This window comes from Drosophila tropicalis, unplaced genomic scaffold, assembly GCF_018151085.1.
Source record: "Drosophila tropicalis isolate 14030-0801.00 unplaced genomic scaffold, ASM1815108v1 contig_443, whole genome shotgun sequence".
In the NCBI taxonomy this organism is placed as follows: Eukaryota; Metazoa; Arthropoda; class Insecta; order Diptera; family Drosophilidae; genus Drosophila; species Drosophila tropicalis.
The window spans coordinates 5,780,909-5,808,761 of record NW_027172907.1 but is presented as its reverse complement, the minus strand read 5'-3'; the positions used below and the strand labels follow the sequence as shown (position 1 = coordinate 5,808,761).

Below are 27,853 nucleotides of genomic sequence, written 5' to 3'. Positions count from 1 at the left end.
GTTTATTTAAAATTTTTTACCACATCTCTCATTTATCGCTAAGTCATCGATAACCCGGCACGGGCGACAACTCTGGCAGTTTTTTTTCGGCCGCAGCACTAAAGTACGAGCAATAAGAAACATTCATTAATTAATTGTAATTGACCTTAGAAATACATCATTTTCCGCAATTAAAGTAATTCGATTTAAGCGTGTGCGGTGGCCATCGGTAGACATCAACAAGCAACAACGAGCAACAGTGTTAATTAGAGCATCAAAGCAAAAAGCGTGTCAGCGAAGCACCAGAGACTGCAAAGTGACATCGCGAGAGGCAGGGAGAGTTAGAGAGAGCAAACGAGCCGGAGTTGAAGCGACAGAAGTCGCCGCATTTGGCCGCCCGCACGCATATAAATCATGATAAACTGGCTATAGGATTGCAAATTCCATGTAAGTTTCATACACATACATATATATATTTGCAAAATCACCATCGGCGGCCGCACAGAATATTATTATCGATAAATGCTAGTGAAGGGCACAAATGGGGGAGACAGCCGCCCATTGAATTGGAATTGCAAAACAAAAAGCATTAGAATGTTGAACTAAATTCCATTTGAAGACGTAGAGATTTCATTCCCTTACATATGTTCTTGTACGTTACACGTGACTCATCACTGGTTCACCGGCTGTCACATTTTGCTCATCTCTAATGCGAATAGGTTTGTTGGTCGCCTGGCTGTTCATGTCAAGTACAATTTCTTGTCTGTGAAATTTGCTTTTATTTTCGAACCAGCTTGAAGAAGGTATTGTGTTATAATTTTTACGGGATTGCACCGTCTGTGGTTTAGTGAATTTGTTTATTTGCTTTGTAATTTATGGAGGCGATGGCGACAGCTGTCCGGCGTTGCCAGATTATAAGATGACGATGGGCCTATGTTCCGGCAACCCGTTGAATGGGGAGATTCAATTTAACCTCAAAACCAATATCTTGAATTTTCTTTATATTCTAATTGTTATTGTTGTTTTTTTTTTTTTAGCGGAAAAGGAATTTTCAATGTTTGGCTCGTGCTGCGAATCCTGAGAATCCATAAAGATCGGCTCAAGAAATCAAAGTCAAAAGCCAAATCGATCTTTTGTTGCGGCAATCATGGTGCAGCATCAGCCAGCGCCGTCTGCAGCTGCAGCGGGAGGAGGAAATGCCAGTGGAACAGCTAGTGGCGGGGCACCAACACAGGCACAGACTCCGTCGGCATCGACCACTCCCGCACCGGCAACGGCACCGGCACCAACAACACCACAGCCAGCAAATAACAATGGGAACGGCAATGGAAATACCAACAACAGCATTGTCTCTCCCTCCAATAATACCAACAACAACAATGTTATGACTCCCGTTCAGGCATACGCACCAGCTGGGCAACCCATCTACAATCCTCAGACACTGTACATGCCAAGCCCACATGGTCATCCGCATCCAAGTGCACACTATCAGGCAACAATGGTACCAACTCCGTTACCAGGTAATGTCTATGTGAATAATGTCACTGCCAATGTGAATCTTCATGCTGGCTGGTCGCATACGGTGCCCGCTTATATACCCAGCGGAGCAGCTGCCGGCGGTCATCCTCAAGCTCATTACATCTCTGCCCATGGTGAGATGAGTCAAGTACTACAAGAACAGGTAAGTACTACAGTACTACAGTTGTAAAGATTACAGATTAGCGACAATCAAATAAATCATCTCTTTTCCATTTAGGGCAATCATCTGATGCAACAACTGCCCCAAATACCAATGAATCCTCCGCAGAGTCATCCATCATCACGCGGTCGTGGCCAAAGACGTGGACGTGGTGGTGGTGGATTGCGGCGTCAGGATTATCATAATCTACGTGGACATGTGCTCCAGCCAGCTGTGCAACAGCATCCACCTACAGATAGTCCTAGCCCTGTTTCAAATTCATTGCAATTGCAATCGGAACAACAGCCTTCGTCGGAGGCCCAAATGCAAGCTGTGCCCTATTATACGCCTACCCATCCCTATGCCTATGGCACCGGAATCTATTTTACCCATCCGCAACATCAACCCAATCCTGCTGCTGCCGCTGCGGCAGCCGCAGCTGCTCAACAAGCCACCGGGCCACCATTATACATGATGTATAATGCCCCCGTGTATAATTGCGGTTATATCTATCAGCCGCTAATACAACCTCATTCGGAATATCAATATATGCCACCCGAAGATCAGGTGGTAGATGAGCGTGGTCAGCCCCAGCATCAACAGCCGGACGGGGGACCCCAGCTATGGCACACAATGGCTCCCATCTATAACGATGATTATCAACAGCAACAACAGCAGCAGCACCAACAACAGCAGATGCATCCCAATGGCGGCCAAATGGTGGTCAATGATGAACTCAATCACAATAGTACATCAATGCCATCTTCAACGGACACCTCATCGACAATGCTAAGTCCCAACTATCCCGCCATCTATGATCCACAAATTCATGAGATGCAACAACAAATGGGAGTCATGCATATATGTGCAGAAGATTACAGCCAAATGTCACTCATCCATCAAGCAGCGCCTGGTCAGGTAAGGACAAACTATTATCCCTTGTTGGCAATTAGTAAATGATAAAAAATTTAATTTTCAGCAGTATGACGACGAATTGGCTGATGTGGCTCAAGCACCACCGCCTCCACATGGAACTATACCTGTTGCCTGGACCACAGCCGGTGCCTTGCCTTTGGCAGCCGATGGTACACCCTTGATGCAGCCACAGCCCCAACCACAGCCATCAGCTGCTCCGATTCATATTATTCAACAACAACAGCAGCAAACAACTGCTGTTCCAATATCCGGGCCAGTTGCTATTCCTGTTCCAGTGTCAGCACAAGTTTGCATCGATCCACAGCCTGTTTTAGCTCAGTTGCCAGTCCAACAGCAGCAGCTGCCGCCACAGCCATCCTCTGTACATCCGCCACAGGCTCAGACGCCAACGGCACTAGCACAGCAGCAGTCACATGCCGAACCTTTAGGTGAGTCCACCAACAATATTCCTATTATATTCTGATCTGATTGAATCTGTAATTACTGTGGCAGCTAGCTTTTGTCGACCCTATTCTTTAAAAGAGATTTAAAATTCATTTCCCTTCATCCTTCCTAGAGAGCAACTATTCTTTAGTTAGACATTCCATTACTAACAGTTAGTTTAAGTCCAAAACTCTTTAGAACGAGAATACGTTGATTTTATACAAATTATCGGGATCTCACCAGTTAAATACAAAGTTCACGTTTTGCTTGCGTCACAAAGAGAGATTAAATGATTGCATTTTGCTTTCCAATTTGTGTATTTTGGTAAATTTTTCACTAAGACTCACTTGAAAATATTTAATTTTTAATAAATAGAAAACAATCAGGATTTAGCTTTTCTAGTCATATCTTAAAACCAGTTTGATGAGTTTTAATTCTAATTTCCAAGATGTTTTCCCTTCGTGAATAAAAAAAAGAGTAAATATTCAAAATGAATATTGTGATGAAAGCTATAGCCTCTTGATCATGTGGTCTCTAGTTGATCTTTACACTAATAACTAGTTGGGCTAAGTACTTTGCTTGATATTTGCCTGTTATAAATGACTTAACCCGATCCTGATCAGGCATGGTGAGGTATTTTCATTTGAAAATGTAATTAAGAATGAAACTTAAAACATTTCTTTATTGCCTCGAATTCAGTAAAAGTTTTTTCGTCAGCCATTCTAGGCATGATTTATCATTAATTCGTTTCCATTAAAGATATAAAATGTTGTTCCAGTGGTCAAAGTATTTAATGTTGTTATGATTGCTGAGTTATTCCTGGTATTATCGTGTGTGTTTCTTTATTATTTTTCTTCATTTATGCAATTGGCTCATTTTACTTTCCTTTCTGTTTTGTTTTTTGCTTACTTTTTGCTTTATTTCCATGTTTTTGTCGTTCTCAGTTTACAGTTCTCTGTTGGTTGGTTGGTCAGGTGTATGAAAGAAAATTCATAGCTATTGGAACGCTTGTCACATGATATTTGTATGGACAAATTGTCGCCAATATTTTGGGCTTGTTACTAGGCAGCGTGTTTATTACAGATAGTATGGATGTAGTTTCGTTGGGAGGCTAGGCCAGGTTGGGATGGGCTTCAGACCAGGTGTTTACATGTGTGAGAGATGACACACTCTTCTCTGCTATGCGTTATTTGTTATTGTTTTTGGTTCAAACTGACTGTTTTTGATTGTCCAGTTTAATCATCAGTCAGTCCGCTCTACTCTTTACTTCGTTTTCTGATTCTTTGTCTGACATTCGGTGTGTGTGTGTGTATAGCATTGTTTTGCCCTTATCAATCGAGAACAGCCGTTTAGAGACGTCAACGTCAACATTTTGCTCCAATTAATGCCACATTTGCATTATACTCTGTTTTGGCATGATATTCATAATTTAATGATACTAAAGAAATGATTTCAATAAAACAAAAATAAAAGAATATAGGATTATATTACTTTTGCAGAGCACTTGGAGAATTGGCTTAAATGGTGTTTAGCCACAATGGTTTCTTTACTCTCCATAGAGAAATCTAAAACCTCTTTTAAATTAAAGCTTTAGAGATTGTTTTCTAGCCAAGAACTCTTGGGTAAACACTTGAAGCATTTGCTATTCGTTTTCTTTTTGCATTAGCAGTTACTGCCTTTTTTTTTTCTTTTAATGTATATTTGCCCAGTTCTTATATCTATTTTTACTTAATCGCTTCACTGGTCATTTGTGTATGATGCATATAAGGGCTCAGAGAGAGAGAGAGAGTGAGAAGAATGCGCGATGGATGAAGACAGGGGCGGGGACGACGGGGACGGATGGTCGGTACGTTTGCTTTGTATGAGGTTGTCTTATCAGACGTTGGCGGAGCACAGTCATTGACATTTTTGTTGGTCATACAACAAAATCAAAACGGCAAAGCCAAATCGTATATATATTTATTTGTTTATATATATGCATGTATAAAAGCAAATTGATTGCAATTGAGCTGGCCAGCCAGTCAGCCTAGTTAGTATAGTAGTTATACCCAATATTTACCCTGTCTGGAGCACTTTTATTATTTTCATTGTTGTTTTCGCAGCACTTTCATTCGTAAAGGTATTATAACACATCGACATCGGGGTATATGTATAATGATATCGCTAAAGTGTTTGACTAGATTGATATGCGATATCGTTGTTGTTGCTTCACGACATTGTTGGTAAATGTGGGGTAAAAATTAAATCCAACTCTAGCAAAAATTATATACTACACGACGATGGTTAATCGTTGTGGTAGTAACGCCTATCAAAAAATAAACGACACAACCACCTACAAAACACATTTAGCTTGTAATCAGGCCATGATTTGATTTGGCTCAAGTGGCGCACGACACTAGGCAACTAGCTACATACATAAGTCCAATGGAAGACGACCAAGACCAAAACCAAATGCGTGGAGGATATAAACTTGTGTTGCATTATCAATGTGCTTGATCGATGGATTTTAGAGCCACATGGTGTTGGAACGTTTTCTGTGCGCTGTGTTGCTGGACAATCATTTTTCACTACGTATAGACTTATAATAAACTGTTGTTATAAAAACAAAAAAAATATTACGATAAGGGTTTAAACACTTCCGCACATGTTTAGATGTTCAAGTGTTCAAATAATAGTTAAATTCTTTGAAAAGTCTAGAACTAACAACTCGATTCATGTCAATGTACAGCAATATGAGAAGAAACTCAATGCCTTCTGATTAGTTTACCACCTTATTTGGGGTTTGTAAAGATTGCAGTATAACAGTTTCGGAAGGAATCTAATATCTGTATAACAGCTGGTCTAACACAATGGTTTAGCTTCTGTTGGAGTGTGGCCTTCACTTGCAGTATAACAGTTTTTATTGTTGATTGTGGCTGTATAATAGTTGCATTGAAAGCCTTTAGTTCGACAAAAATGTGTATAACAGTTGACCCAACCGTTGTTGATGGATATATAACTTACCTCATACAGTTCACTTATAACAGATGCGTTAAATATCTTAAGTTATACAAATACGTGTATAACAGTTCTAATACCTAGAGAGATATGGTTGTGCCTTGCTTCTAACAAAATCTATTAAAAGTATAACAGTTTGTTTTGTTCATAATTTTAAAATGTATGGCAATTTTTGTTTATTTTAAATATTATAAGTATTTTCTTTTCTTTTTTATCTTGTTCTTCTAACATTTATTGTTCTGCGTTTTGAGTTCCGCGTTGTAGTTTTCCCCCATAATAGTTTTCCAACATATTTTTGATGCGTATAACAGTTGTGTGTGTTGCTGGCAATCTGTGATCTTTGTGTGTGTGTATTTGTGTACTGTGCCTATTGCTTTTCCTTTTGATCCTCTATTATTCTAAAAAGGTTTTCGGTTAGTTTTACAAGTATAACACATACATACATAGATTTACATACATACAATTATTTTCAAATAATATTATTATTATTTTATTAAGTTCGCACAAGCCTTTTTTTCTTTTGCAAAAATATTTCCATATTTTCTGAGCTTTCAAAAAAAAAAAAGGAAACAACAACCCAATTAATATTGGAAAAAAAACGTATAGTCGTTTTTGTTTTTGGTTTTTTTTTTGTTTTGTTTTGTAATGTTTAATATAAAATTGATTTGTTTTGGTTTTTGTTGTTGTTGCCACATGCGAATCTCCTACTTAGGCTCTACTTGTATGACACATTTTTTACTTGATTTTTCCATTTTTGAATTTGTTTTCGTTTTGGTTTTTTAGTTTTCTTTTTGCTTTTTTGTATATAACAATTGATGCACAACAACAGTAGTTATCATATATATGTATATATACATGTGTATATATATCTTTATAGTAATTACAATTAGAATTATTCAATACAACAAACAAAATAATTGAAGTAAAACAATTTACATTTGCATTTAAAGTGGAAACAAAAAAAGGAAAAAGAATTTAAAATGATAATAATAATGAAAAAAGATAATAATAATAATCTATATGACTTAAAAACAAAAATAAAGGAAATAGAAATTGAAAACCAATTATGAGAGAATATAGAAATAATAAAAACTTTAACTAATATATCAGCCGAATCATCTCTACATACACATCCATCCATAATAAGTAAATCTTATCGAGGAGAGAAGCAGCTAAGCCATTTTTGTGTTGCTCTTCTATATATGTATATAGTAATATATAGGTTAGCCTTAAAATTCTATATAGTATATAGTTTAGGTATTTAGTATGTATACATATATATATATAGATAGGTTTATCTTTTGTGTGCTCTGCCAGAATACTTTCTTTTTTGCTCCTGCACTGCTCCAATTTGCTGGATATCCTTTTGTTCTTTCGCTCTGCTTTGCTCTGCTCTGCTTCATTTTATTTCTCCTCTTTCTAAGAATAAGAATTCTTCCCACTCTCCTCTCTCTCATATTCTCTTCTCATTCTGTATAAAGTAAATAGAAAAAATATCGCTCTGGTTGTTTTGTTTGTTCCGTTTTCTTTAAACTTATTATTTGCATTATTTTCTTGTTGTTTTTTTTTTTTTGTTCATTCGTTCTTCTCCCCTTACTAAATTCTTAACTCGAGCTTAGAGCTTGGATTCCGATGTTGTTGTATGGGGAAATTTGGCCGGAGGCTCCTCTTGCTGGGGGCTGGCTGCAGTTTTTATGATTTTCGGCACTATGGTTATCGGTTGATCCTCATCATCTTCTGCCAATGCATCCTCCTCGCGTTCCTGTTCCTCATCGATGGGCGTTAGTGTTTCGACATGGACGGGTGTCTCCTCCGATGGGCTGCATCGTTTGAGGCATGGTGCCAAAAAGCTTGTTAACGCTGATATACCAAATAGGGCACCAGCCATATAAAAGGGTAAATCATATGTATGCGTTATATCATAAATGGCACCCGCCAGCGGAGTACCAATTAATGCGGCAAATCCACGGAATAATATAAGCAAACCGAAGGCATTTGTTAGCTTATCCAATCCCAGAAGATCGACCAATATAATTGACGTTAGTGAGATATAACCCGATATGGCAATACCAAAGAATATCGACATCACAATATACGATGTATAGCTATAGCAGAGCGGTGTTAGAGTCACGGCAATCGTTGATACCACCAGACAGCAATTGTTCAATAGCAGCGAATTGACTTGTGGTAAATCAGCCACCCATCCGCACACAACACGTCCAATGGTATTTGTTATGCCAATATATGAGAGCAATAATGCGGCATCATTTTTCGCAATGCCATGCTCCTTGGCTGCATCCACCAGATAGACAAATGGCACATATAATCCGGCCATGCCAAATATATTTGATACACCGATGAGCATAAAGACCGGATCTTTTAGCAAACTGACATCCAACATGGTATTTACAACAGATTTCACTGAATCTGGTATGCCCAGGCATGGGCAGAGATCATATTCCTCGCGATGTTTCTCGGCCTCGGCCAGTGGATCCAATTTGGCCACACTCTGCATACTTTTCTCGTACTTGGTCAGCGATAGAACCGAATTGCGGTAGTTGGTTAACGATTTTTGCGATTGATATTGAGGTAAATTGGTCACCGATCCCGAATAGAAGATATCCTTGCGTGACATGGGGCGAACCATGCGACCGCTGCCACTGCTACCCTGTCGCTGGGACAATGACAATTTCGATGAGGCAAATTCACCAGCTCCAGCACCGCCGCCGCCAGCTTCCAAGTCGCCACGTGAGCTGGCCCGAATGGCGGCCAATGAGGGCTGATAGCGTTCGGAGGCTGAAGTTTTTCTCACCCGGCTGAATGAAGGCACTGAACCATTTTTGGGCAAACTCTGATGATCACCAGCTAAGAAGGCAGGTTGTGAGGCATTTCGTATCATGGCGGCATTGTCCTGTGAGCTGCTATAAGGACTATGGTGATCCGTTTCCGAATTTCGATGTGGCCGACGTGTCGATCGTCCGCCATCACCATTCTGGGCGGCCTGGGAATTTTGTGTTGCATCGACCACTTTGGCTTCGGTGATGGTGGGTAATGTTGACACTGGATGAAGTCCACCGCCGCCGCCACCAGCAGCAAGTAATTCCAAATTCAAACTGGAATGGACACCAGGATCAGCATTCAGGGGCATTTTCATTTTCCTTTCCATGGTACCATCCGGCAGTTGAACCATAAAATGTGAACCAGCAAACGAACCACGCTCCAATTGCAATTGCTTCTCCTCGTACATGCGTTGCATCAAGGGCTTGACTCGTTTCTTTTTGGGTATGTCAGGGGTCGCATCATGGCACCAAAGATGGCACAGTTCAATATTAGGCCAGCAAAGATGAGTAGAGCATTCTTCCAGCCGTATTCCTCCAGCAGATAGGTGGCCAGGGGGGCGAAGGCGAACGTACCAAAACCCGAACCGCAAACCGCAATGCCGGTGGCCAGTGAACGTTTCGTCTCAAAGTAATAGCCAACGGCAACAACGGCCGGCAAATAGATCATACCGAAACCGAAGCCACCCAAAAATCCATAAGTTGCCATCAGCATGCTAACCGAAGTGCTAAATGTGCTCAACACAAATGCAATGCAGGCGACAATGCTGCCGGCTATGCAGACCGCACGACATCCGTATTTGTTGGCCAATGCCGATACTATGGGACCGGCACTCAGATAGACGCCCGACAGCAAGCTTCCCACCCAGGCGACAGTGCCCTTGCCCTCATGGAAGTAGGCAACGAATTCCTCCAGAAATATGCCAAATGTGTAGGCAATGCCGTCGACAATCATGTTGCACATGAAACTGGCAAAGCAAATGACCCAACCATAGCCACCATCGGGCGGTGGTGGTAGTTCGCCATAGACACTCTCATCGTCCTCATCATCGTCATCGGGATCGGCGGCATCGTTGTCCTCCTCATTGTCATTGTCATCTGTTTCAGGACTCTGTTCGGCTGTTAAACGTGCCGCCTCCTCGCAGGCCAACTCACTGTCCGTTCTCTCGAATTTACGTAAACGTGCCGCCGAAGCTGATGTTGCATTTGTGTCCACCATTTCGCCTATTATTTCTCTCTCTCTCTCTCTCCTTTTATGTGTTTTTTATTTTTCTAAGTCTTTGATCCCGTTAATTCTTGCTGGGCTCCTCGTGTCTCCAGCCGCGCAGGGGCAACAATAAAATTGTAGGATGTGTTCAGTTAAGAATTAACTCAAACATGAGGACAACGATATTAAAAAAAAAAAGACGACGAAGGAATATTCAAAAGTAACAAACAAATGGAAATAAAAAAAAAATTACACGGAATCGAGAGCAACCGCTTTTGCTCTTACGCGTATGCGTCCGGCTAGGCGAATGTCGATGAGGAGACAGACGTCGACGACGACAACGGCAACGGCGACGACCACGACAACAACGTCAGCGACAGCGACGACGACCACGACCACGACGACAGCTACGACAACAACGAGGCCGCCCGCCGCCAAACGGCAAGCAGCAGCAATACCAAAGTCAACTGTTTTTTGTTGTTGTTGTTTTTTATCTTTCCACCCGCTCACTCTTCTTAACTGTTCTCACACTATCTCTCACACACAGTTTTCACTCTCGCTGGCCTCTCGTGTTCTCCCTCTCTATCGTGTATCGTTCTCTTTGTTATTGGTGCATTTGTAATTTATTATCGATAGGCGTACTTTTTGGTGCCGACTGTGTCGGAGGGGGTGGAGAAAGGGGTGATTTCACGGGGTGGTGGTATTGGGTGTTGGGGAATGGGGTGGGGAGGGGTAGACTACAGCAGCTGGGGCGGCTAACTGCTGCTGCTGCTGTTGTTGTTGTTGCTGTTGTTGCTTGGCTATATACAACAATTGAAATTATTTATATATCAACGATATATTGTCCATTATTATTATTATTATAATTCTATATGTATATCAAGTATATATATATATATATGTAGATAATGCAGATTTGGTGTTTTACATTGAAATTGGTTGTAGTTGTTGTTTCTATTGTTGTTGTTGTTGATTATGATAAATGTAATTATTGTTTGTTAACTTGTTCCGCTTTACACTGAAGAATTTTGTGTGAAAAATTCTTAACTATTTAGTTTTGGTTTATGATATTTTTTTTGTAGCACTTGTGAATTTTAATTGAAATAATCTACTATTAATAGTTTTCAACTATTTTGTACTTTCCTCTGAGTAATTGCAATAATTCGAATAGTAATTAAGCGTTTTTTGCATTCGATTTTTTTTAGTATTTCTTTTTTGTTTTATGATTTAATTCAAATTGTTTTTAAGTATCTATAAGTATTTGATTTTCTTCTACTTGAAGTTTCGTCGTATGTCGATTAGAATATTTATTTTTTCTGTTTTCTTTTGGCGTATTTCTATATAAGTTGCATATTTTAATAAATTTCTATATTTTGTTTGTTGTTTGTTTCTGTTTTTACAATTTACACTTGACTTTAGAATATATAAGTTTTCATTTTTGTTGCTTTCAATTTCAATTTGTTTTTGTTTATTTAAATATGTTAAAACTTTTGATTCAAAGTTTATAGGCAAACATTTTTATGGATTATTTATTAAATTTATTGAGCGGGGAGAGTGTCCTTTTTTTTTATTTTGTTGTGAATTTGTTGCTAAGTTTGTTCTTTGTTTTTAATTTGTTTTTACTAATTTCTTTGGTGTTTTGTTGTTGTTTTGTTTTTGTAAATTTGTTAAAAGTTTATTTTGGTACTCGATTTTGGTGTTTTTATTTATTTTTGCTGTAAAAATGTTTTTAAGTTTCTTTGTTTTTATTTCTGGAATTCCTTATTAGTTTTTATTTTTTTTTGTGTTTTTGAAGCTTATTAATGTAAATTATTGAATTGTTTTAACGATTTAAATTGTTGTTGTTGATTAAAGCTGATTTTATTTTTTGAGCAGAATTTGCGAATATTATTATTTGTTTGGTTTTTCGTTTTGTTTTTATATTGAACCGTATTCACGAATGTTGATTTTGATTTGTTGTTTGTTGTTTGGTTTTTATTTTTATTCTCTCGAACTTGAATTTGTTGCAACAAAAACGAACAAAAAAGAATATCTTGTTGAATATTTTTTTTTAGAATTGTGTGAGTTCGTTTCTATATAAAAGATTCACAGATATATATATAATATATATCTATATATATTGCTGTTTTAATTGTTAATTGTTATTTACTTTGTGCATTTTTCATTTTATGTTGCAATTTGCATTCCTTTTTGTTTCTACAGTTTTCTTTTTGCTTTTTGCAAGTTCGTCACGTTTTTTTGTGTTGCTGCTGCAGGGTCAAAACAAAAAACTAGAAAAGACAAAAAGAAAAAAAACACAAATTTTTGTTTTGATTAAATGATGTTATTGCTTTTGTTCTTGTTGTGGTTATTGTTGTTTTGTGCGCATTTCCTGAACTCTATGCCCCACCACGACTCTCTCCTGGCTAGTGTAGCTTTTCTCTCTGTATTTCTCTATCCTTTCTCTTTGCTCTCTCTCTCTCTCTCTCTCTGTCTCTCTTGCTCTGTGTCTCACTGTTGGTTTGTCTATGTTTCTTGACTTTGACTTTGCACTTTTGCTTTTGCATTTGTTTCTTCTTTACTTGATTTTCTTTTTGTGTTTTTACATTGGATTTTTTGGGGGTGCTGTACGTACGCACACACACACACACACACGCACGCACACCTCTACACACGTTCTGTTGCTGCGAATGGCGAAATGCAATTGTATAATTTTACTTTTTCCTTTCTCCTTTTTGATGATGCTTTTGAATTTTTTTTTGTTGCTAGTTGTTCATGTGAAAATTCTTTCTAATTGAGAGCATATTTGAATAACATAAATGCAAAAAAGCGAAAAGAACAAACACATGATATGGATATATGCCGTGGGGGCGGTGGCGAGGGCCAGGCAGGCGGGGCAGCAGCAGCACCGTCAGCACAACGTGTGATCGATAAATGAACAAATGGAGCAACAGCAACAAAGCCAACACCACCAACTAAAAGGGACAGAGTTCCCAGCAAGACACAGTTGTTGCTGAGCTTACGTGGTTGTACACCACCAACAATAACAACAACAACTACGGCAACGGCAACACTAACAACACGTACAACAAGAACAAGAACAACAACGATACACGTTTTTCAGCTGCAATGGCATTATTTCGGTTTTTTTTTATTTGCCATTTTGTTTCGTTATTTCTCTTCTTTTTTCTGTTTTTTTTTTTTTTTTTATGTTTAACAATTGTAAATGTATCTGCATCTGCATCCGCTCTGTATCTGATGATGCTAACTAATTAATTGATTGATTGATTGATTGATTGATGGATAGATAGGTAGATAGATGTTGCGCTCAGTCGTTTACGATTATTTTTTATAAATTATATTTCGTATATATTTTATTCTTAGTGGCAAAAAAAAAAAAAATGAAAGAATAATAATTCACACACACACTCGGCGAAGTAGAAGAAGAAGATGATGAAGAAGAAGAAGGAAGGGAGGAGTTGTAGTAGTAGTAGGTGGCGGTGGAGGAGGTAAAAACGTTGACGGAGGAGACTCTACTACAATGAGACCAGACGACGAGAACGTGAACGACGCAACGCTCTCTGGTCCGCTTGGCTTTTTAAAGTTCTTCTTGTCTGCTGCGCTGTTCGCTACGAAATGAAAATTTCGTCGTAACTAACCAAATGGCAAACCAAGCACAAAACTGTTATACGATATATACCAGAACCGAACAGAACGGCGGAACATAGAATAGACTACAGGCCAGGCCAGGCCAGGCACAAGGCAAGGCAAAGTAAAGCAAGTCATGGCATATGACAAAGGGGGGGGAGACAGAGACAGGAAGGAAGCAGCAACGGCATCGGCATCGGCAGCAGCGCCACAAAGACACAAAATGAAAATTTTCTGTCGAATAACAAATGCGAAAAATGCATTTGAAGTTCAAGCTCAACTAAGCTTATGGCCAAAGCTCTCTCTCTCTCTCTCTCTCACACACACACACACACACCCTCTCTTTCTGTGTTTTTCTCATTGAAAATGTTTTGCCTCTAACTTTTCTCTCACAATGGCTCGAACAGCTGATTTGGCAAAGACAGAGATTTTATTGTTGCCGCTAATGTTGCTTCTGTATGTACGTACCGCACACGGCAGGCAGCAACAACCCCTCACACGCACACGCACACGGACACAGACACGGACAAAAGACAACAACTAAGGGTTGTCTTTCTTCCTTTGAATTTGATTTGCTTTGTTTTTGCTTTTTATTCTTTGAAAGCCAGAAAAACCGGTAGGTTATGTATAACAGTTAAGAATTTTATTTTTTCTCTCTCTCTGGTTCATTCTAACAGTCGATTGCAGAACAAAAGCAAAAGCACGAGCTTAAGATTTAGGTTAAAGGTTAAACTTTTACTTTTTTGTTGTTGTGTTGAAATTTGTTCGTGCCATTTTGGTCTATTTTTGTAAGCCGACTTTTAGGCGCCATAGCCTAAAGTCTCCGGGCTATGGCTACGGCTCCGACTCCGACTCCGGCTCCGGCTCCGGCTTCTGCTTCGTCATCATCACAATTTTCGGCTCTCTACTTACTTGTAAAATTGTCTAATCTAATGGGGCGTATTATCTTAATGATTTAACCAATATCTCAAATTGCATTATGGGAACAATCAAAGTGTTTTTTTTTTTTTGATAAGGCTAAAAGTAGTTGCCAGGCTATAAAATTATTTTGTGTGTGTTTTATAACAGTTTTGTGTGTCGGGGTTAGCTAGAAGCAGGCAGCAGCACATGGTTTTGGGTACCGAGCAAAAGTTAAGAGAGAGAAAGTGAGAGCAAATTGTTATTTCTCTTTCACTTCCTGTCTATATATCTTTTTCGATGTCTCTTCCTTTCTCTCTCTCTCTCTCTCTCTTTTTATAAGTATATACATATATATATAGATTGTCTCTCTTTTATCTTGTTTCTTTTGCCTATTCCTCAAAGGAAAGAAAGGAAAGCAAAGCAAAGCAAAGCAATGCCGCCTTAGCTTTTGGTGGTTGGTCAATGTCATTCATAAAAATTCCATGTCACACACACACGCACACACACACACTTAGTGGGTCAACTGTCAGAGGGCGTTTGTTTCGTTCATTTGGTTAGTTGACGTTTTTATTTCTAATTTGATTTGCCTGTGTGCGCTCTATGATTATGCTAATCTTTGACAAAATTGGCTACTTAGCAGTTGGTTATGGTATTTTGCTCGCAAAAGCGAAATTTAATATTGGGGGCAGTTCCCCCGTAAAGCAGCAAAACTGTTATACCGCAACAACAACCATAAAATTCATGGAAAATTGTGTGTAAAATGCAAATTGAAGATGCAATTTGATGCCGATGAACGACACGTGGCAGGCCAAAAAACACGACACACACATTAACAACAACAACGACAATATACCAACACCAATAGGTTGACCTGCAATCGTGATATGGTATGGCGTCAGGTGGGGCAAAGCACTTTATAACAGACACAAAGAAAGAGAGCGAGAGTGAGCGCAAGTGATTTCGATAGAGAAGAGTGCAAAATTGGGCAAGAGAATGGGAGTGGGAGTGAGCTTTAGGCCAAAATGTATAAGCGCCGCTACACACATTTTGGCCCAAATGCATATTCTATGTCATGCATGTGAAATCAATTTGCATTTATCTCTATGTGCTCACATACGTTTGGAATTCTTTATAATTAAACATGCATATATGTTTAATAATTATATAGAAAATGCTAGAAATTTATCATTCCTGTTGATTTTAATATATGTTTAACAAAAATCTGTGTTTTTTTATTTTATTTATCGAGTCTTTGTTAGCTATTGGTAAATTTTAGACTTAAATCCTTTGAAACATGGGTAATCAGTTTGCTATAGCAAATGAAAATCTTATAACTTTTGTTGTTATGAACAAGTAAATTTAATGACAAGTGATTAAACTGATGGAAAACAAAATATTTCTTACATCCAATGACTTTTAGACCACTGTGTGTGTGTGTGTGTCCAATGTGGCAAACTTGAGCAGTTTTTCCTTTATAACCAAAGTTGAATGGACCATGGCAGTGCGCGAGAATGTCGCAGCCGGTTCAATAATTTATTAACAACAAATCGCGGCACTGCGCCCACTTTTTACCCCCTTAATTCATCCCTTGCCCCATTGAATTGCTCCACTCTTGTTAGTACTTTCATTGTTCAGTGTTTAAATGAAATGAAAATTGCTCAAGCAAGCGCAGTCAGGCCAAGTGAACAAAGGAATGACAACCAACAAACCACCCACCCATCCGCTCATCCTTCCATCCCATTCCATGCCATCATCAGCAGCAGCAACAGCAGTCATGGCGCTTTGTTTTCATTTCGATTTTCATTATATATATTGAATTTTCTTCTTTTTTTTATTTTTTTAATGTTGGCTACATTTTTTGCGAGACAATTTTTACCTAGAATATGTGTATATGTATCTACAGATCTGTACATTATATAGATTGAAGGAGGTGTATTTACAAAATGACGCAGTTTGTGTCGCTTTCTTTTTCCTTGTTTTTTTTTTTTTTTGCTTATTTCGTTTTCATGTTCTTGTATCATTTAACTTGTTGCTTTTGCTTTTGGTGTGTTGTTATGCAGCACAGCAGCAATGGTTGTATCTGTGAGATACATTAGTTTTCTATCTACATGACCCACTCCGGCTCCGGTCCATCGCATCATCTCAATCTGTTATACCACGCTCAACGCATTTATATGTTAATGCGAGGGCAGAAGTAGAGAGAAGGAGTCTGAATAAAAGAACAGAGGAGGGAGAAGGGAAGGCCGCCGCCTCCTGTTTATATGCCAGAGGGAAAAAAAGGATATGTATTACAGCAGCTTCAATAGCCTGAAATGGCAAGCAGTCAGGCGAGTGTTGTCCTTGGATGTCATTTCACTTTAATTTCTCTTTTGCTTGAGCAAGTTTTTCTTATACCCTACCCTTGCCTAGACGAAGATTATGAAATTGTTTAACTGTTTGTAACATGGACATAGGGACACGAATGAATTGAATTTCCATTAGGATCGAATCGCTTTAACAACAAATATTGTTTGGCTTCAATAAAATGATTTCGAAAAGCAATCGTAATCATGTTATTCAATACTAATAACCGCATCCCGTAAATCAATTTTATACCTATTCTTACGCATTGTTTTTGTTGATAAGAACTAAACCCCCCACACACACACACACACGCACACTAAAACCTTAACTTAACTTTATTGTTTATTTGTTTTTCTTTCTTTAGAGCGAAGGCCGTGTGTGTGTGTGTGGGGATATACCATTATTGTGGTTGTGTGTGTGTGTTTGCCGCTTTATAAAATTATGCAATTTTCAATTGACACTTTTTTTGTTTGGTTTTCTTCTTTTTTTTTATTACGTTTTTGTTTATTTGTTCCCGTTGTTGTCGCTGCCAAAGTGTTTTTGGCTTAATATTTATTGTAAATTGACACAAATGAATTCAATTGAATTGTTGCCAGGCAAAATTGTTGAACCAACCGAGTAGATAGAGACCATTGTCCACCCTCCCGGCCACTCAGCCATCTGTGTGTGTGTGTGTGTGCCCTCTCCTCTCGTCTCCTCTCCTTGTGGCAGTTTGGTTTTGACTTGGATTAGTTATCAATTTTATACACAACACTCGAACACCATTCGAACAACAACCAAACCAGGAGGCCGGGCTAACAGTTCTTACCTTTTTTGTTTTTGTTTTTTTTATATATATATATATAAGTAGTGCATTTGTTGTAGGGTATATTAAAATAGAGTAATAGAAATACTTAACGGTCTGAGTTTCATTATAAACAATAGCATATGCAAGTTGCTTTAGCTTCTTTTGTTTTCTATTCTAAAGCATTTTTGCAATCAATAAATGTTACGCAGAAAATGTTACGTATACGCCGCATGGTCCAGGAAGAAAATGGATAATCGAGAGCTGCTTTTAGAGACTTGCACACTAGAAAAACAGAAATGGGTAGAGAGAGAGAAAGAGAGGGAGATGACAGAAATACTTATATTACATGCCTTTGTCCGGTTTTGTTCTTTATCGTATTCTTTTTATTCTGTTCAACCATATTAAAGTCCAATCTAAGTTCTGTGGCAATTGTTGTTGTTGCGTGAATCACTTATTGAGAGAATGAGTTTCTTTTTTTTTTTTTTTTGTTCATAATTTCATGATTGATTAGCACCAACTAATAAACAATACTTAAATAAATATGCATGTATATATTTTCATTATACATCCATAAGAGAGCTAGTGTTGTTTTGGTTGTAGATGGAAGGCTGTGTGTGTGGTGGGGGAGGGGTGTAAGATAGAAGCTTTGAATTACATATGTTATGTGAATAATATCATATTTAATTTTTATATCAACGATAATTCCTTTGGGGTTTTCTCGTCTCTCCTTTCCTTGGCTCATAGCTAAGGCCCCTTTTAAACCTGAAATAATAATAAAATAGAATCCCAATGTAGAGCTAGAAAACTATTTAAATTTGATCATAGAATGTTTGAATTTGTTTTAGCCATATTGTTGCCTGTTGTTGTGGTTGTTGATTTTGTTTTATAGGCTTAGATACGCTTTTAGTCCAGCCTAAATATAGATCGATTCTTCTACATATGTCAATCGAATTAAATTGTAGCTAATATAGATAAAACAAACATAAATATGGCCAGCTGGCACGAAATGGGAAACTTTGATTTTCACTATTTTATGGAAAACTTTTTGTTAAAATTGTTTTGGTTCTCTTTGCTTTTGTTCCCGGCTCGGTCAAGTTCGACAAACGAATGTCAATGCTTTTGTTTTTGCCATTTTTTATATGTACATATGTATATATAGTTAAATTGTAAAGCAAATACAAACAAATTACACTATTGTACATACAAAGATAGATAGAGAGAGATAGAGATAGAGAGTGACAGATAGATAGAGCAAAAAAAAAAAAAAAAAAAAACTTTGATCAATTCTTATTGTTGCTAGCTAATAAAAATTGAATAAAATCGCGCGTTCAATAACAGCGATCCACATTGATGATGGGTGACCCCGTTTGCCTTTGTTGTTGTTGTTGTTGTTGTTCTATATGGAAATAAAATCAATTAAATATCAAATGAAAAACCAAGCTAAGCAACAACAACAACAACAAACAATTACAAAATCACATCTCATAAATAGATACATAGATATATGATGACCGTATTGGTATATGATTTAAATACAAGTTTCAGTTTTTTTTTTTTTTATTTTTCTGCTCAACTGTTATACAATGCAAATTATACTAATGTGATATGTCATGTATAACAGTTTTGTGTGTGTGTTTTTTTTTTGTTTTGCATTTTGAAATGAAATTGAAAGCGAATTTGTCAAGTCAAGTGGAGCAATACATAGACAAGAAACTATTTAGTGTGTGTGTGTTCTAATGGATTGACATTGTAAAGCCCCCTAACCCCTCGACCTTCTGGCACCAAAACTACTTCGACATTTGTTACCCTCCCACCTCCATCTCCTCCTCTCTCTCTCTATCTCTCTTTCTGTGGAGCTCTCTCTCCAATTTGTATTTAGTTGAAACGCATTCCAAATGAAAATTAAAGTACAGTCGCGCCTTTCGTGTTGTCTCTAACGATTTCCTTGTTTGCATTGTTGCATTAGATGTTGTTGTTGTTGTTGCTATTGCTACTGCTATTATTAGCCTAACATGTTTTGATGTTTTGTTACTGTTGTTGCTATTTTTTTTTGTAATTTACCTGTGCACTCATGCACTATAATTATCCAGCCAACCTTGTGACAGTGCGAATCTTCCAATAGTTGTTGTTGTAGTTGTTGTTGACACCCTGGCATACATTTTTTTATATATATATTTGCATTATTCTAATTTTTTTTATATTTTTCCTTTGATTACTTGTTCGTACGCTTTTGATCTGATATAAATTTCCATTTTTATTATCGATTGACGTTTTTTTTTTCGCCCAATTTTGATTAGTTGAAATTTTTTCATTCCTTTCTTTAAATAGTTTAGCTTGTTAACTGCTAATTAAAATTAATTAACACTTTGAATTCTCTTCTTGCCTCACGCCGTTGGGATTGGGTTGATGCAATTTTTTTTTTTTTAATATTTCTTCTCCCCCTTAATGCTCCTCGGCCTCCTGATCGTTCGTTCTCCATATGTCATATGATAATCGTTAATTGTAACAGCCAGCCACCAAATGTGTGTCTCTACGCCCTCAAAAAGGCATTTCGTTAGAATGTTAATGCTAATTTAACTTTAAATAGAATATTGTATATATATATATATATACATATTTTCTTTTCGATCAGCAGCGAAACTGTTAAAATATCAATTGTAGTCAAAGCCTTTAAGTTTAGCACGTTTTTAAAAGGTTTAGAAATTGAATTTGAATTTTCGATTAACCAAAATCAAATCGTGGCGCATTAATCAAAAGAAAGTACACGAATGATTGCCGATTTGAAGATAATTGTAATAACTAGTTAGTTAGAGGCTATCTGACCAGTTTGTCTAGGGAATCCATATCGCTCTACAACTGCTTCCCAGGTCAGGGAACCCCTAATGCAACAGCGGTAGAGGGGTGCCAGGGGGGCTATAAAGTTGAATTTTCTTTTTGTTCTAAATGTAATGAGAATACAAACATTTTTTTTGTTTGGTTTACTGCGAAATTTGTCTTTATATTTTTAGATTTTATATATAGTCAATATTCCCATGAGTTCATTGTGGATCAATGTACTCTCTCATTAAATAACTGCGCACTGATTTTGTTTATATGCCAATTAATTGAAGGGAAAAACTAAGTTTGATCGAAAATATTAGAGAATACTTTTCTGAAGTACAAAACTTTATTCAAATGGAATTTGCCCTTAGCAAGCAACTTGGAAAATTGTGTCACTGTGATTATCAATTGTAAAAAAGTTTTATATAAATTAAAACGCTTCCAGAATCTATTATCATCGAATAGGAAGAACGAGGACAAAGAAAAGAGAAGGCGAGACGCCGGGGGTAGATTCTGTTCACACCCACTTTCACTTTACTGTTGTTGCTTGTGGTGAGTGTTCGTGTTCCCATCAATCCTTATCAGACCTTCTATATATGTGTACATACAGTAGGTACTTACAACAAATTGTTATGGCCAACAGGGCTTGACCCCCGTGACTTTCGATTTTGTAGAGGCGCCGCCGACGTGGTGCATTGCTTTTCCCACACTCTCGATCCCTAATGCGATCGCCGCTTTGCCTTTTGTTGTCAGTATCAGTTGCAATTTACTTAGTCTACTTAATGTTTATTTTATTAATACAAAAAGCAATTGAGATTAACATCCGAATGATGGAATTGCATTATCATCACGTGTATATTGATTCTTATTCTTCTTATTTTTTGTTTGATAACCCCCTGCACGGCCAGATGTTGGTTTCGTTAGTAGCTGCTGCTGCACCTTCTTACTGCCCTTACCGCCCACCCCCAGCCCAAAAACCATTGTGATCTTATCTTTGAAATGTTGAAATTCGTAAACATTTATCAGGCAATCGAGTGCGAAGTTCAATAGTTGTGGTATTTTTTTGTTGTTTATGATTTAATAATAATAATCGTTTTCATATGTCAGAAAGTGATACTTGAATTTGACATGGGATTAGAATGTTAATGCATATATTTGATATGTATACTGTCGCTCTAGACAGATAGCTGGCAACAAAAGCGTCAAAAAGTGGGACAAATTATTTGATATTTAGATTAAGCGGCGACAGACGAAGCATAAAGCAAGCTCATATTGATAAAGCATAACAAACAAATCAATTAAAAAAAAGGGTCTTAAATTTCGATAAAATTCCATTATGTGTGTGCTATTGCTGACCAGCAGCAGCAACATCAGGCAGCATCATCATCATCAGCAACATCAGATGTGTTGATGTTGCTGCTCTATATATATGTATGTATATATATATGTATATGCTTTGCGGTCGGGTTGAAGTTATTAGCATTTAGCTTCAATTGGCATCAATTATGATGATATTGTAAATTATTTTGTATGCTGGCAATTGAATTTTGTTGAGTTTTCATTAAACATTTGGTTCCCCTTTCTTTTTATATATATTACAGTAGACAACAATTTGCTAAACAATAATAATAACAACGATAAGGAAGTGGCCTTGGATGAGAAACTACAACACCAGCAGCAGCAGCAGCAGCAGCAACAACAGCAACACCAAATTGATGTGGTGGAATATCAACAGCAGCAGCTACAGCCAAATAAAGTGCCAAATCTTTCAGTGGCCATAGCAACAGTTGCACCTCAGTTACAGCTACAGCAACAGGAACAGCAACCTGTACTACAGCAGCAACATCAACAGCAGCAGACTTCGCCTCAGCAGCTGCAGCAGCAACAAAACCAACAGCAACACTCGGGTAATCAGTTGCAACAGCAGCAACAGCAACACCAACCGCAGCAGCAGCAGCAGCAGCAACCCCATCAACAACAACAACGAAAAACCCCACAGCAATATAATCAAGTACAACAACAGCAACAACAAGTACGCCGCAAATATTCATCAGAATATAATCATCATCATCAGCAGCATCATAATCAACAGCAGCAACATCATCAGAGTAACAGCTCCTCCAGCAACGATACTGGCATACAGACTACCAAATCCATGTCATGGACCAATACTACACTGCACAAAAAGTCAACACAATCTGTGGCTGTCACTGCCTCACCAAATACTGTGAACAACGCTGCTGCAACAACAACCGGCAATAAGTCTGGCTATAGTCATCCCACTAAGACATATACCAATCAGCAACATTATCAACAGCAGCAGCAACAGCAGCAGCAACAGCAGCAGCAGCAGCAACATTATCACAACTACAATAGTAGCAACAACAATAATAATAACAATAATTCAAGCAATCAGCAACAACAGCCGCAAATGCGAACCTATGGCACCATGAAAGTGCCTTCATCACCAGTGGCCAGTACAGCGCCAACATTAGAGCGTAAAATTAGTCAACAGAGTGGAGCAACTACCACAGCAGTAGCCACTACAATAATACAACAACAACAACCAGCTAGCGGAACAAGTGCAACAGCAGCAACAACTACCTCAACGGCCAGCATAACAGCGGCCCCAAATCAATTTCCACAGGAGACAACAACACCTGCTGCCGCCCATCACACAAAATCCACATACAGTAGCGGCAGCAATTATACAGCCAAGCCGAAACACTTGTCCTCAGCTCATGAGCCAACAGCAACAACGGCAGCAACATCATCATCAGCAGCAGCAACAGCGGCATCCGCATTGAGCTCAACCCAGCCTCAATTGAATTTGGCTCCACCGCCAGTACCACAAACAAACCAAAACAATAGTGCAGAGAGTGCCCAACCATCATGGGCTAGTCTATTTGCCAGCAGTAAAAAACCTGTGGCCAAGGTAGCTCCCTATGAGGCCAACAAACCACAGCAGCAGCAGCAATCACAGCAACAACAACACCAGCAACAATTGCAACAGCAACACCAGCAGCACATTCAAACACAACAAATGTCATCCTCATCTGGCGGAGGATCTTCATCAATGTCCTCACAACATTCAGTTGCAGCAAGTAATGCTGCTTTAGTGCCACAGCAACTAGCACCACCAACTCCACATCAGCAGCTTCAATTGCCATCACCTGTGCCGGCACCAACTACCCCACTTATTACACCCGGAACTCTATCCTATTCGGCTGCCTCGGCTCAAGCTGTGCCCCCTACCGCCACTGGAACTGCTTCTGCCTCGGTGAAGCCCTTAAAGAGTCAAGAGGTAACGCGTCCGGTTGCCGGCAACGCTGCTGCTGCCGCTGCCGCCGCAGCCGCTGCTCAGCTCGATGAATGGACCCACAAATATGCCGATTTTCTTGCGCGTCACAAAACCCCCCCAACTGGCGCCCATCAGTCTACGTCCACGTGGTTTAACAAATCGCTCGAACTATTGCTACATCAACTCTATACTACAAGCCCTATTGGGCTGCTCCCCCTTCTACAATTTGTTGCGTTCCATACCCAAGCAGGCGGCTGTTCTAAGCGAGGTTAAGACGCCCACAGTGAATGCCATGTAAGTGCCGGCGACATCGCACATTTCACACTGCATCCATACATATACACATAACCACAAATGAACCACAGGCAAGTCAACAGACACCTTGGCGTCTTTAATCAGCTGATGTCTGTGTTACGCCTGTGGCAGAATAAATAGCATCGACTTCATTTCCGTTCATTAGATGTGCCATCGTTTTGATGGTCATCCAATGCTTAACGTTGAGGCCACTGCACGTGTCCATCGATAATAATGCATAGACAATCTCTTTACGAGGATTTCTATGCACAATCGATAGCACAAACAACTTAAATATAAATTATCTTGCACGATTCTCTTTTAGTTTCTAGATCGTTATCAGTTATCAAATTTAAATTAGATTACAATTCCAAACGAAATATTTTCCCACAAACAAGTCAACAGACATCCATGGCCTCTTTTTACCATCTGCCAATGTCTGTGTTACGTCTGTGGCAGATAAAATGGTATTTGCCTCACCTATGCGTTCATTGGTTGCCATCGTTTTGATGGTTTAACCAAAGTTAACGTAGAGGCCAAGTGCATAAGGTTTTTTTGACATCGTCGAAAATGTTTCAAATTCTGCATCATTTTCTACGCAAACTGATAACCAAACAATATTTGCATCAACTGATCGAAAATGTATATGGTAAACAATTGTATTCTGGTTGCCACCTGCTTTATGGCCTTGGCAATGCCCTACATAGAAAGTTCTAGCCATTTTTAGATTAGAAAACAGAAGAAAACAGATTTATTGCCCGCCACAAACAAGTCAACAGACACCTTGGCGTCGTCTTGATGTCTGTGTTACGTCTGTGGTATAGTAAATGCCATTGGCCTCGCTTTTGCCGTTTCGTTGGGATGTGCCACCGTTTTGGTCGGTCATCCAATGTTAACGTAGAGGCCCGGGCACGTGTTTTATGTGTTTTCGCATAAAGTTCTCATCTCTCTTAGTTGATGGCTCTTGCGTTGCTTCAGAGCACAAACAATAATTTAATATCATTTGTTATTTGTGTGGGCGAAAAGAAAAGTCACAGTACAATAATTATTCTTTTCACTTTTTACTACAGGATGTCCTTTATGACCAATTTTACAGCGTTGCCAAGTGGTTTACGTTTGCGTTTGAATAACAATCTAAGTAACAATAAGGGATCCCAAAATAAGGGCAAAGATGAATTTGCTGGCGTTGATCTGCAATGTGATATGGCCTTTGAGCCCACTGAAATATATAAACTGTGGAATGATAGCCGCGAGGAGCATGTCGAAGGTCGTCAAGAGGATGCCGAAGAGTTTCTTGGTTATGTACTAAACAAGCTGAATGACGAAATGCTTGAGGTAATCACAACTTATTAACTATTGGGAGAACTTATTTGTTAATCTTTTTGATTTCCTTATATTTGCCAGGTTATCAAGTTGATTGACAAGCCAAATCCTCAGCAAAATGGACAGCAAGAACAAGCCGATGAACCTGAGGATGATGGCGATGTTTGGCAGGTAAGAAAACATTATTATTTATAGTAAAATACATATGTTAATTAATTATAACAAACATTTCATTTAGATGATCTGCAACAATCGCAACAAGGGCAGCGTGACACGTCAAACTGACTTTGGCCGTACACCAATTAGCGATATTTTTCGCGGTGAACTGCGCTCCCGTTTGCAACGTGAAGGCGAACACTCCACCGATGTTATTCAACCATTCTTTACTCTGCAATTAAATATTGAAGTGAGTTCAAGTGAGAAAAAGTCTGAAGATTGGGAGAGAATAACAAAATCGATTCTTTTTTTTTCGTACAGAAAGCCGCTTCGGTTAAAGAAGCATTAGAGATCCTTATTGGACGCGATCAGCTTGAAGGCGTCACCGGTAGCAAGACCAAACAGGAAGTGGTCGCCTGGCAGCAAATGACTTTGGAAAAACTGCCAATTGTCTTGATATTGCATTTAAAATACTTTGATTATAGATCCGATGGATGCACAAAAATCTTAAAGAAAGTCGAATTCCCCGTTGAACTGAAAATTGATGCCAGTGAGTGATGAGTCCACGCCCCATTAAACATATTATCATCCATCCATGTGAAACATTAAAAACTCTTTCCTTTCTCCGCAGAGATACTTGGCTCCAAGAAAACCGCACAGAAACAGCGTGCCTATCGACTCTTTGCTGTGGTCTATCATGATGGCAAAGAGGCCTCCAAGGGGCATTATATCACAGATGTATTCCATACTGGCTACCAAAGTTGGTTGCGCTATGATGATAGCTCGGTGAAACCGATTAGCGAGAAACATGTGCTGCAGCCGCACACACCTCGTGTGCCTTATTTACTATACTATCGTCGTTGCGACACTGTTCAGCAGCAGACGCAACAGCAGCAACACAACCAACAACATCATCAACATCAAAATCAACAGACCAGCAATGGCGGCAGCGGTTCGGGATCCTCTTATGGATCGGGCACAACATCAGCAGCTTACAACAAATGAATAATTGAACACTCAACAGAAAAGTTGTAAAATTACCATAAAAGGATCTTTAAGAGCGTGTGTGTTTATCTTTCTTTTCCTTTAACTATTTTATTTTAATACATTTAGTTTTCTTTTAATTGTTATTATGTAAGTCTGAAAACGAAAGAGATAGAGACCTAGTAGAAAGAGTGAGAAAGTTAGTTGGCTTTTGTGCGCGTGTTTTGAATATTTTTTTTATTGTTTTTTTTTTTCTTATTTTGATATGCCCATATAGAATAACAATATAAATATACAGATTAGATATAGATGTTTAAGCCCAAAAGTCCAAAGCGCATGCATGAATGTGAGTCTATGAGATGCTGATGAGAAAGAAGATGCGAGTGAATGAGTGGTGTGTGTGTTAGCTCTAAGCTAGGCTAGTTTAGTGGTTTAAAAAACTTCTTCTCTAAGTTGTGTGCAAGAAACAAAACAAATTACCAGAAAAAAAGAAACGAAACGAAAAAAAGAAGAAAACTTTTGTACAAACTGATAGAAAAGAAAACAAAGCGAGCAAATTATCATTTAGTTTTTTGGTCAACGTTCGTTTCCTACATACAAACATACATATATCCTTATAGATATGCATACATACATATATATAAATCAATCAATCCATTTCACAAATTTTCTTTTTTTGGCACAAAAATCTAATTGTGGCTATTAACTAGAATTTCGATTAATGACAAAACCAATTTAGAGCTGTACATATTAAATATATATATATATATATATATATATATATAAATACGTACATATATGTAGATTTATATTATGATGGCCTGCAGCATGCATTTAGCCAACAAATACATATAACTTATAATCATTTTATTAATAATAATAATAATAATAAATTCAATTGTTCCACAATCTCATTTTGAAGGAGAGAAGGTTTTCCTTCACGAATTGTGTGAGCAATGTGAATAAAATTTAAATATGCTTTGAATATGCTTTAAAAACAAAAATACAAAACAAAACAAAACAAACAACAAAACCAACCAACAAAACGAAATCTTTTGTATACAATACAAGATATTAAATAATTGAATTACAATACATAGCATTATTTTTATACAAGTCGAAATAAGTTAACAACTAATGCAAGAGCAACAACAACAAACAAACAAACAAAAACAAAACACCAGCAGCGACAGCAACGTTCATTTTGTAATTTATGTTGTAATGTTGTTTGTTTTTATATATATACATGAGAATTGTTAAT

The 27,853-nt window shown here is 38.2% G+C and overlaps 2 protein-coding genes and 1 long non-coding RNA gene across 3 annotated transcripts; 1 reads left to right on the top strand and 2 right to left on the bottom strand.

The window, feature by feature from the left end:
- Positions 1-62: 62 nt before the first annotated feature.
- On the top strand, positions 63-26,671 carry Usp10 (ubiquitin specific protease 10). Its single transcript, XM_068286451.1, is given in 11 exon segments — positions 63-426; positions 1,017-1,660; positions 1,736-2,575; positions 2,637-3,021; positions 22,136-23,952; positions 23,954-24,129; positions 25,200-25,464; positions 25,534-25,623; positions 25,691-25,858; positions 25,930-26,158; positions 26,240-26,671. Coding segments are annotated over 10 exon segments (4,878 nt in total). The 5' UTR covers positions 63-426; positions 1,017-1,126; the 3' UTR covers positions 26,614-26,671.
- Positions 6,488-12,067, bottom strand: LOC137574260 (monocarboxylate transporter 14). Its single transcript, XM_068286471.1, is given in 2 exon segments — positions 6,488-9,292; positions 9,295-12,067. Coding segments are annotated over 2 exon segments (2,439 nt in total). The 5' UTR covers positions 10,070-12,067; the 3' UTR covers positions 6,488-7,628.
- LOC137574263 (uncharacterized) lies at positions 19,076-19,996 on the bottom strand. The gene is made up of 3 exons (XR_011031964.1): positions 19,931-19,996; positions 19,776-19,862; positions 19,076-19,110 (listed from the first exon to the last, which is right to left on the bottom strand). It is a non-coding gene; the product is annotated as an uncharacterized lncRNA (long non-coding RNA).
- Positions 26,672-27,853: the final 1,182 nt, after the last annotated feature.